This window comes from Culex pipiens, chromosome 1, assembly GCF_016801865.2.
Source record: "Culex pipiens pallens isolate TS chromosome 1, TS_CPP_V2, whole genome shotgun sequence".
In the NCBI taxonomy this organism is placed as follows: domain Eukaryota; kingdom Metazoa; phylum Arthropoda; class Insecta; order Diptera; family Culicidae; genus Culex; species Culex pipiens.
In genome coordinates, this window is record NC_068937.1 from 57,473,476 (window position 1) to 57,485,554 (window position 12,079).

A 12,079-nucleotide genomic window follows, 5' to 3' on the forward strand; every position below is an offset into this window, starting at 1 on the left:
ATTTTAATTCTTTAAATATTTTTTTTCAATTGCTGGATGAGCCCAAACATTAAATTTTAGATTGTATAGCATTTTTATGCATTAAAAAACAATTAAGAATATTATGTTTTTTGAAATTTTTTTAAAAATGTCAATACAGATTCCAAATACAGATTTTCGTCCCCCTGATACAGATATATAGATTTTTGACCCTCAAAAATACAGAATCAAATGTGGCAACCCTGCTTTCAGGAACTAGTGTTGGTCTTCGGGGTGACGGATTGCACAGCTTTCTGAGGCTGCTCCCCCCCAACCCCTCTTTCTCCCCCACATTATGCTACCAAACTTTCGTTTGGTTCGCGATAAAATCGTTTTACGTTCTTCTCTCCTCCATTCGATGTTTCCATTGTTTAAATAAGGCTTTCTAGTAAAAGATTTACCAACACATTCAAAGTATGGTTACATGGCAGTTGCGGTCCGATTGAGTTGACTGGAGTGTGTAAGTTCTGTCTTGTTGGGGGGTCCATCTCCCATTTACGATCTTATTCCGTTAATTTATTTCGAGTATCTAGCTCAGTGGTTCTCAACCTTTATTGATCCATTCCCCCCTTGGCTGAATTTCAGGAACATCATTCCCCCCCAACTAATTGCACAAATGTCATAATTTTGGTATTAATGTTTGCATAAACTTTAAATTTTTCACAACATTTCATTTTTTCTTCACTCGCAACAATTTACACATACTTGCAGCATTTTTAAAATGCATTTTCATTATCTGTTCATATTTAATGGAATGCAAAAGCTCCCGAAAAATCTTTTTATTATAATCTTTTTATAAATGTTCCTGTATGTTGCAATATTATAAACACTAACAGTTTCAGTTTTTATCAATCACAGACAGAAATCATGACTTATATTTTATTTAAAGAAAAAGACAAAATAGACTTCATATAATTTTTACAAAAACTAATATTTGATGCTCGATTATTTTTCAAAGTAATGGAATTTTGCCCAAAACGATGCAAAAACTCCCAGGAATTAATTTGAATAATGTTCGAAAAAACGAATCAACGCAAAACTTCACAAATATATTTTATAAAAAGCTTCCCAGTTGAAAAAACTAAACTTAACCAAACCAAAGCAAAATTGACATAAAATAAAAATATTTTCAAAACATTCTTATTTTGAAAGGAAATGAAATTTAGCTTGAATTTATTTTAAAAAAAATATTAGTAAAGCTCATGTTTAAAATAATGTTATTATTTATAAAATTATTTATGAAATTCCATTCTTCAAAAATTCCTCATGTTTGAGAGAATGCAAATATAAAAAAAATTATGGTATTATTCAGAACAATTTGAAGGAGTAAACTTTTTTGAATTTTAGGTTTTGTTAGCTATATTTTTGAAACATCTGCAAAGATAAAATAAAATAAAAATTGCTGTTGTATTTTATCACAGAAATTCCCATAAATTTAAAATATATTGTGAACTTCACAGGTTATTGAAATACAACCAACGATTTATATTTTTTACAAAAACGCATCATTGGTTTTCTATTACATCGTCATTCCCCCCCAAGAACGGCCAAATTCCCCCCCAGGGGGGAATTCCTCACCGGTTGAGAAACACTGATCTAGCTAATTCTTCAAAATTAAGATATGGAAAACTCTATGTCCACATCTCAAAACTTTACGTAGTCTACGCCATTCCGGTTATGTCTGTGACATAACTACTTTGACTTTTTGGTACAGAAAAGTAGGCTATTTCGTCGTTCGAGAATGACAGGAAAAGTAAGTTGTTTTTACGACGGAATTGCAACAATCAATATCTTTCAACACCAATGCTGAAAAGTTCTAGGTTTGCAATTGCAAACAATCAAGCCTTCGGACACCTAGTTTTGAGTAGGAATCTCGCAATCGAGAACGTCAAGGCAATGCGGTAGAGCGAATTATTTGATTTAGTTTTTGCGAGAATTTACAAAAATGGCAGTTTTTCGGACCACCCTAACACGGCGTAGGTCACCCTAATGGCCAAACAAAAAAAAATATGGGTCTAATTATTTCGGCTAAGGAATCCCCAGAAAATTTTGAGACCGATCGAAAAACTTTTTTTCGGTTTGTGTGTGTGTGTGGTCCAATCCAATACCCGCTAACCGGTAGTGAAATTATGGGAAAGTATAATTTGTATCAGACTTTGTATATATGCCGAATGCTGGTACAACTTATCTCAGTCCCGGGTATTATGTGGTGATAGCCCTCGCGCTGCTTCCAACGACCCATTTCAGAATGGCAGAGATCCTAGCGGCCCAATTCCGAGGTTGTTGGGCATTGTCCGGCCCCGCCTTAACATAGAAGCAAGCACCAGACGGATCCTTGATCTATCTTAAGACTCCCAATCCCTTCAGGCAAATCAGGGATCAGAGCGTATTTAATATTAGAAGAATACAACATGTTTTATAACCTTCAGATGGCCGACTGGTTAGAGTCATAGACCATCATTCCAGAGGTGTGAGTTCGAATCCCACCTGATTCAGTTAAAAAAAAAAAACTTTTTTCGGTTATGCTCTTTTCAAATGAAATTGCTTTATTATTTTCTCGTCACTCCACACACCCTTAGTGACGTGATGGAAGCAAGGGCGTCTATGCGAAGTGTCCCTACACTATGCGCGTGGGTGTACTTATTACGGAGTAAACATGTGTTTTAGCTTACTTGCCTCAGTTGGTGGTATTTTCATAAAGTTATTGTGCCTAAAGGTAACTAAAACTTTGACTTTGAAAATTTCCTTAGCCAATGGGTTTCGTTGGGACGAGTTGAATCCTTGATTCTGTTTTTTTTTTTTTTCATCCAAACTAACGCTACAATTGTCGCCCCCCTCTCAGGAATCCGAAAGTCTGTACGGCATTCTGTGCCCCGTTTGCTGGACCAAAATCCACGACTTCCATCAATTCTACACCGAGGTGGAGAGCATCCACGCCAAACATCCGCAACTGCCCCTGCAGCTACAGCCCGATCAGTTTCTGGAGGTGAAGCAGGAGGAGCCACTGCAGGCGACGGTCTTTGTCGCCGAAGATGTCGTCGTGAAGAGCGAGGGTGACGAGTCGAATGAGGGTTCGAAAGCGGAAAGCGACGGAGATGATTTTGAAGGGGGAGGGAACAGTCCGATGTTGAAGGAGGAGGATTCTGAGGATGATGATGAGCTGAATGAAAGTTCCCAAGAGGATGATTCGGAGTATGAGGAAGAACCGGTGCGGAAAAGGGGAAGGAAACCTGGTTCGGGTAAGAAGAAGGAAAAAAAGAAAACCGGGAAGCGAAGGGTAGGTCGACCGGTTCAAGGATGGCAGAAGGACATTCAGGATGAGAGCTTCATTGCGGAAACGGTCAATCTGGTATGTGACACTTGCAGCGAAAAGTTTGGAACGTTCGAAGATCTGCAGCAGCACTCAACGGTGTTGCACGATAAGCTGGCGTATATTTTCTGCTGTAATCTCAAGTTTTCCCGCAAGCCACGGCTCGTCGATCATATCCAGTTCCACCTCAATCCGTCCCAGTTTGCTTGCAAGATCTGTTCGAAGCAGTTTGGCGATCGGGAAGCGCTCAAGAGGCACATGCGATCGATGCACGTGGACGAGGAGGAAAAGACGCTGCAGTGTAGCGTGTGTCCAAAGAGGTTCGCGCAGAAGCGATTCCTGAACCTGCACGAAAAGTACCACCGCAATCTGCAGGAAAAGAAGTTCCACTGCGAACCGTGCAATCGCTACTTTGCGTACGCTTCTCTGCTCCGACACCACAACGAGGAAGTGCACGAGAATAAACCGGACAAGTACGTGTGTCACATCTGCGCCAAGAGCTACAACATTTACACGTCGTACAAGTCGCACGTTGACTCCCACGACGAGGAAGCCAAGAAGGTCAAACAGCTGTCGATGGAGCGGGTTCAGTGTACGGATTGTAACGCTTGGTGAGTACTTTGGTTTGAGGGGTTTCTGGAACCTTTTATAGAACGTCTTCTTGCAGGGTTTATCAGCGAGGTCTGCGCAAGCACATGCTCCGTCACTCTGGAACTCAACGGTGCGACATCTGCGGGCAGGAATGTTCGAGCGTTATGACTCTGAAATATCACAAGGCTCAGCATCGCAAAGACGATCTGACCTGCTCGGTGTGCGAGAAGGTGTTTAAGCGAATGATCAATTTTAAGGTATTTTTGTGGCCGCGGTTTCGTCAACGTAATGATTGTACTATCATACTTCGTATCTATTTGTAGGAGCACATGGCATCGCACACCGGAGACGTACTGTACTCTTGTGATTTCTGCGACAAAACGTTCAACTCGAATGCGAATCGAGCGTCGCATCGGAAAAAGATGCACCCGAAGGAGTGGCTCGAGGACAAGATGAGGAAAAATCCGAACCTGATGCAGGAGCAGTTTCAGCAGCCGCAGCAGCAACAGCCAGCTTGAAGCTGGATTGTCTAGAATTGCAATAAATGTTTGTTTTGTACAGGATTTTTAGTTCTAGATTGAGTTTCCAACCGTTTGATGACATCCCTAGCCTTGCTGACATGTGAGACATGGAGATTTCGAAGAAGCAAATCAAAGATCATTATCCATTTCAACGAATCATTATTCAAGTAAACTGCGATGCTTGCTGGGCCGTCCTCAGCTCCAGCCACTCCTGCGGATGCATCTTCTTCCGGTGTGAAAACATGTTCGCCCTCGAGTTGAACGTCCGCGAGCAAAAACAGCACGAGTAGAGCGCACCTTCGCCGGTGTGGCTCACCATGTGCTCGCGTAGGTTCAATATCCGCTTGAACTGCTTTCCGCACTCCTGGCAAGTCAGCGCCGGGTTGGGGGCCCCGTGGCGGTTTCTTTTGTGGGCAGCAAGGCTGTGCTTGGAGGGCGATTCGTGGTCACACTGGTTGCACTTGACCGGGCCGTGCCTATGGCGGATCAGATGTTTCTTCCAGTTGGCTTCGCTCTTGAGCCACTTTTGGCAAATGTCGCACTGGCGTCGTAGCTCAGCCGGGGTCAGCTCGTGAGTCAGCTTGTGTCGGGCGAATTCCGTCTTGGAAAAGAATCCTTTCGCGCAAATGTCGCAGATGAAATCGGTTGGTCGCTCGTGGCTGGATTTGATGTGGGTTTTGAGCAGGGCTTCGGTGGCATAACTGTAATAGACTGGAATCTTAGAAAATGTTCAACAGAAAAGTGAGGAATGTAGTATTACCTTTTATCACAGATATGACACTTGGCCACTCCTTTGTCCAGGTTTTCATGACCCTTGAGATGGTAAGCAAGCTGACTTTCTTTCATGAACCGTTTCGGGCACCTGTTGCAGGCAAAGTTCTTCAGCTCGTCCGGAACGTGCACGTCCTCCATGTGCTTCTGTCTGCCGTAAGAGTTCACAAAGCTTTTCTTGCAAATATCGCACTGGAACATGTCGGGGTTCGTCAACCGCTGGACATGCTCCAGCAGAGCTTTCTTCTTGTAGTATTTCTTCCCGCAACAAGTAATGTAAGCCTTGTCAGAGTCATGTTCATCCAGTACATGCCGTTGGTACGCCGTGAATGTGAAGCAATCCTCCATACAAAACTCACAGTTATATTTCACGTGAGTTTTGATAAATTCATCTTCCTGTGCCAGCTCTTCGGCGTTCTTTATCTTGTATTTGCCGCGCTTTTTCGGGGGCGCCGGAGGATCGCCCGGCTTTTTCCGTTTGGTGTACTTTCGCTTCTTGCGAGGTTCTTCCACCTTTGTTTCGGCTTCCTCAGACTGATCGTCGTCTGGTTTGAACTCATCGTCGCTCGAATCATCCGGTTCACTGCTCACATCCAGTTCCTCCAGCTTCACCTCAACCGGAGGCAGAAGTTGTCCCTCGTCAATCCGATCCGGCGAAGGCTTGCGTTCGCTTTTGATCCGGTGATTTTGCTCCACTACCAGATAGAACCGGTGAAAGCTCTCGAGCTGGTTCCAGCATGACGGGCAGAGAAACTGATTCTCGCGGAAGTCATCCGGGCGGAACCAGAAGTGCTTCTCGAACAGACTGACAATGCTAAACTCAGTTTCGCCGTGTAGGATCGATAGCGTTTCGTCCGTGGCGGAAAAGCAGGCGAAACAGCGGTCACTTGATGGGGCAGACTCGCTTTTTGTTGACATTTTCAGCAAGCGGATCCGGTAGAAGTTCAATAGGACGTAACCTTGGAAGTTAACTGTATAAAACCGATTTAAACGCGACTTAAATGCCAAAAAATCACTTAAAAGGATTCAAAACTCGTCCATTCAATCATGACTTCAATCAAACATGTCTGCATGCAGGTCAATGACATCCGTCTAAAGTTTTTGTTGTTGTTGTATTCTGCACGCTCATATCAAATGAATCATTTCTGAGTTAATTTTTCATAGAGTTATCTAAGCCCGAGCTCACGCACACCAGCACCCCATTTGTTTTGCTTGCGGGTACAAAATTTAACCTCAATCTTTTTCGTGTACGTACACGCAATACATGCGCACGTAGATAACTCTATTTAGATTGATGTTCCACAGTTCCATTCGAATTCTGAAACTAAATTGGGTACTAGATTGGGTACCAAAATAAAGCTTAAATTGCTGATATCTGGAGTTTTTATTGAAAAGGTCCAATAAACCAAATTTTCAGTTTTTGCTTTTTGGGTGTTTTTTAATACCCCTGACTCAAGGCGGTTTCTAAAACACCCAAAAAGCAAAAACTGGAAATTTGGTTTATTGGACTCCAGATATTGTTCGAAATTTTTGTGACTGGGATGTGTGAAATCAAAACTCCCGGTCCCTTATAACTTATTTCTGAGTTGGTAAAGCTTTGACAAAATCTGAGTAAAAATTATTTCAAAATTAGTTATCTGGAATGATCGTGTGATAGTTTTGTTTTGAAATGCCTACACGGTAAAATCAGATGACTTGATATGTATGAAGTACACTGTAACTGAAAATCGCACTTTGCTGAGTTCGTTTTCGCACGCACCAGTGTGATTTTCAGTTACAGTGTATAATGCCAGTTTAACCTAGAGATCCTTAATAAAGTTATCTAAGCCCAAGGTTACTGTACTGTTACTGTCTTACAGTAACCTTGATCTAAGCCCGAGCTCACGCACACTTGCACCCCATTTGTTTTGCTGGCGGGTACAAAATTTAACCTCAATCTTTTTCGTGTACGTACACGCAATACATGCGCACGTAGATAACTCTTATAGCAGGGTGGCCACCTCGGGAAAAAACCGGGATTTTTATCCACCGGGAGAAAACCGGGAAAAACTCGGGAATTCGACCGACAAACCGGGAAAATATTTTAAGCTGGGATGGGATAAACAAAGACAGGGTTGTTACGGGAAAGTCGAAAAATAATCCGCGCCAAATCCGCGCCGACCGAAACCCCAATCCGCGCGAAATCCGCGCTAAATATATAAAAAAAATTGCGACCAACATTCAAGAAATGTTATTTCCAAAGAAAAAAAACTAATACAGAAAGTATTTGATAAAAAATGAAACTCGTTTTATGTTTGAAGGAATGAAAGCAAAAAATCCTTTTAAAAAATACCTCAAGAGACGTCAAGAAAAGTGTCACAAAAAAATCTTAAATTAAAGAATTTAAGAATTTAAGAATTTAAGAATTTAAGAATTTAAGAATTTAAGAATTTAAGAATTTAAGAATTTAAGAATTTAAGAATTTAAGAATTTAAGAATTTAAGAATTTAAGAATTTAAGAATTTAAGAATTTAAGAATTTAAAAATTTAAGAATTTAAGAATTTAAGAATTTAAGAATTTAAGAATTTAAGAATTTAAGAATTTAAGAATTTAAGAATTTAAGAATTTAAGAATTTAAGAATTTAAGAATTTAAGAATTTAAGAATTTAAGAATTTAAGAATTTAAGAATTTAAGAATTTAAAAATTTAAGAATTTAAGAATTTAAGAATTTAAGAATTTAAGAATTTAAAAATTTAAGAATTTAAGAATTTAAGAATTTAAGAATTTAAGAATTTAAGAATTTAAGAATTTAAGAATTTAAGAATTTAAGAATTTAAGAATTTAAGAATTTAAGAATTTAAGAATTTAAGAATTTAAGAATTTAAGAATTTAAGAATTTAAGAATTTAAGAATTTAAGAATTTAAGAATTTAAGAATTTAAAAATTTAAGAATTTAAGAATTTAAGAATTTAAGAATTTAAGAATTTAAGAATTTAAGAATTTAAGAATTTAAGAATTTAAGAATTTAAGAATTTAAGAATTTAAATTTTATTTGAGATTTTTGAGACTTCTGTGTTTTTGTTTTCAAAATTGTTTTCAATTTAATATTTTTAGTTTTAAAATTTTGACTTTTGAATTTCTTTTAATTTCGATTTTTGTTTTAATTTAGATTTTTCTTAAAATTTTGAATTTTCGATTTTTTAGTTTTTGAAGTTTTGCATTTCAGATTTTTAAAATTATGAATTTTGAAATTTCGGATTTTTTAAATTCGAAATTTTTTTAATCTGAATTTTAAAAATTTGGATGAAAAAACTATTAAAATATAAAAAATGTTTCGAATTTTCGAAATTTGAATTTTGAATGATGGAGCATTAATTTTTGAATGTTCTGATCTTTTTATTTTTCGCCAAGAATGTTTAAATTTAGAAAAATATTTCTACGGGTAAATCCCATCTGAAATTCAAAGGCAAAATGAATACATATATCTACTGTAAAATTAAAAATAAATAAGGTTAAAAAAAACATTACTCCAAACTCAAAAGAAATTACATATTCAGAGCCGGATGTATTAAGAAATGAGTTAAGTGTAGTAATAATTTTATTTAAGAAATCCTCAACCAAACATTTAAAAAATAATCTCTACATAATCTTCATCTTAATTTTTCGACGGTTCGTATTAAGAATTTACAAACAAACATTTTCAGAAAAAAAATCTATTAATATGTAATTGAAATTGCACTCAATGAAAAAAAAAACAAAAAACAAATTCTCGTAATTCTTGATAATATTTTTCTTAATAACTTGAAAGTAATTCTATCTATTTATCTATTTATTTACCAAAATTGCCATCCGCGCGAAAACCGCGCCTGAGCAAAATTAGTCAGCAAATCCGCGCCAAATCCGCGCTATCCGCGCGAAACGCGCCATCCGCGCGATCCGCGCCGTCCGTAACAACCCTGCAAAGAGAAAAAAACCTATTGTCAAACTAAACCATTTTTAACATGGCCGCTTCTGTCAACCTAAACCAGTCCTTTCTTATGAGGAGAAAATGAGAAGTATTGTAATTTGAGTTAAAAAATAAAATAATTTTTTTTAAATCAATTTCAAAAATAATTGTAAAATGCATTAATAGATTGATTAAAATATTTTCAATTGAAAGGCATTTATTTCTATCGTACACCGAATGTTGAATTATCAGCATTTTCATTTTAACCCTCTACAACCTAACCCCGCCTCTAGACGGGCTTCAATCTAAAAAATCGCCAAAAATCCATTTTCCAACCGATTTTTGATCTTTAAAAAGCATTGGAAAGAAGAACTCTTAAAATTTTAGAAAATTTCAGGGTTGGGATTTTAATTTGTTTTATGTGACTTAGCCAGTGTTTTTAAAAATGTCATTTTTTTAGGGGTCAACTTTGGCTGTGTTTTTTACTAACATTTCCTATACTTTCAGTAAAAAGAAGTATGCAGTAATTTTTGTAGTGTCCCAGACTATGCCTCTACGCATTTTTTCGCAATTTAAATGATGATGGTGCCATTCTATAGCAGAAAATGTGAAAAACATGCAAAAAATTGAAAAAAAATGACTGTAAAACGTGAAAAAATTAGATAGGCAAAATGTAATTATATTAGATGGTAGAATAGGCCAAATACTACCAAAAACAAACATAAACTAAACAAGATAAATGCAAATTAAAATACTAAAAATAAAACAAGAAAAACATAAAACAAGAGAAGTAAAGTTTTTCGTAGAACAAAAGTTGCTCAAAATGACCTCCTGAACACGGGGAAATTAAATATTTTCGAAAAAAAATTTGGGCAGTAGAGGGTTAATAAACAATACATTTCATGAACTCGATGCCAACATTTCAAAAAGCACCATGTACAAACCATACGTTTTGAGAAAAACGCATTTGAATGTTGAGCATCCATTTTCAATTACCATTTTTATATAAAAGCAAAATAAGATGTTATAATGATAACAAACGATGAAAAACGTTGCTTTTGTTGATACTTGATCATCTATATTCAATAAAACATTACTTCCGTAATTTTATTTGAGAAAAACAAACATAACTTCTTTTGAAATCACCAACGTCGATATCACCCTGCTGTCACTGAGGGGGGCGCTTTGTTATGATTCGTTTTTCTTCGCCGAATGTACATGGCGCTTTTTTTCATGTTGCTTTTTTTTCGTCACGAGGTTTATGTAGCCTTTTGTTTGACAGGTTGACAGGGCTATATAAACAGGGACTGCTGATGGCAGAGATTTTGTTTATGTTACTTTATTTAAAATCATGATTAAACAGACTTTACTGAAGTAACTTTTGCTCATTTTTGGTGGAGAGGTAGCTTATTAGAAGTACTTTCAGAATATACAATAACCCAGAAAGCGTCAAAATGTACATAATGCCTTTTGAAATGTTACCGTCGAACTGACTATTCTTTTGCCCATTTAAAACTATTGTTATTTTTTGCGCGTTACAAAGAAATGTCATCTAGATTGAACAATATTAAACCTGTGCTTCCCATGAAATTAAAATGTGGCGTGAAGAAACAACATCGTAAAACTAGATTTAAAAAGCAAACAAAAATAATGGCCACAGTTTAGCCTATTTGATTTTTTCGCACTTTTTAATTTCAACACATTGCCACAAATTGAAAAACAAACTTTTTTGCTCTTTGAAGTGAATGTATTGGTACAAATTTAAATTTTTGCCAACCATTTCTTTCGATTCTGACACCTTAGGGCGTGCGACCTATGGAATGTTAACTTTCTTTAAAGTTGAGTAAAAATTGCCCTTGAATTCTACGTGCTCCTCTTTGGGGAACTTGGAAAGATTTATTTACTTTCTTTGCGTAACGGGACAACGACAGGAGCAGATCTTAGAAAAAATCTTCCCTCCCATTTAATGACTTGCAGGCTTTTTTAGATTTTTTTTAGATTGAAGTAAGAAAACGCATTTAAATCGTATTGCATTTTTCACATCCAAATGAAAATTAAAAATCTTTCATATAAAAAAAAACACATTAAAAATTGAAGAAGTGAACATTTTTTGACTCTGCTTTGATTTGCCAACCATTTCAAGTAATTTGTATCCGGCAGCTCCTTATGAACGGATCCACCGTAAAACGATGGAACATAAACTCAGGATTCTCCACCCACGTCCAACCGCAAATTTTAATAGCCAAATTAAAAAAAAATCTGGGAGGAAAAACTAAACAAAATTTCAACCAAAGAAAAAGTCATCCGCATGCTTGAGCACTGAGTTGAAAAACATCATCAAGAAAATTTGAATTGTCAAGCTATCTGAATCACAGATTGCTTGATATTTGTTTTCGAACACGAATTTTCTTGCAAAAAAACAGAAGAAGAATACAAACGTAAACACTCAAAAAGAAGACTCTATCCAGTCGTCCCGTCCCAGATTTTAAGTTTCGTTAAAATTTGACAAAAGACTCTTTAATGTATTCAATATGTTCTTTTCTCAATAAGAATATTATTCCTGTTATTCTAAATGAAGAATTCGCGAAATCTATGTTTGAATTTATGTGATAGACTCATGCTTCTTGGCTATGGTTTTTTTTTCTGTTGTATCCTATGATACTTTTACCAGACGAATTTGTTTTTTTTAATAAAGCAAAATGTTTGCTCTACCAGCGGTTCTCAACCTGGGGTACATGTACCCCTGGGGGTACCACGAGCGGTCTCAGGGGGTCCGGAAGACAAACCCCGTAATGGCGATATTTACCCCATCTTTGCTAAAAAATTAGTTTTGCATAAAATTAAAATTAGGATTTTTTTGTAAGTGGAAAATATGGATATCATGGTACGAAAACAACATTACAGTAAATATCTCTCTAAATTTAAAGATCAAGACTTTTCC

The 12,079-nt window shown here is 36.8% G+C and overlaps 2 protein-coding genes across 2 annotated transcripts in view; one reads left to right on the forward strand and one right to left on the reverse strand.

Moving 5' to 3' along the window:
- The window catches only part of LOC120424547 (uncharacterized), a 41,750-nt gene that overhangs the window by 6,617 nt on the left and 23,054 nt on the right, over nucleotides 1-12,079 (forward strand). Inside the window, exons 3-5 of the mRNA XM_052711688.1 lie at nucleotides 2,861-3,939; nucleotides 3,996-4,176; nucleotides 4,243-4,431. Coding sequence (XP_052567648.1) covers nucleotides 2,861-3,939; nucleotides 3,996-4,176; nucleotides 4,243-4,431 — 1,449 coding nt within the window. The remainder of the gene's footprint in view (nucleotides 1-2,860; nucleotides 3,940-3,995; nucleotides 4,177-4,242; nucleotides 4,432-12,079) is intronic.
- LOC120424545 (transcription factor grauzone-like) lies at nucleotides 4,587-6,297 on the reverse strand. The gene is made up of 2 exons (XM_039588709.2): nucleotides 5,201-6,297; nucleotides 4,587-5,141 (listed from the first exon to the last, which is right to left on the reverse strand). The coding sequence occupies exons 1-2, from the start codon at nucleotides 6,127-6,129 to the stop codon at nucleotides 4,604-4,606; spliced, it is 1,467 nt and encodes a 488-aa protein (XP_039444643.1). The 5' UTR covers nucleotides 6,130-6,297; the 3' UTR covers nucleotides 4,587-4,603.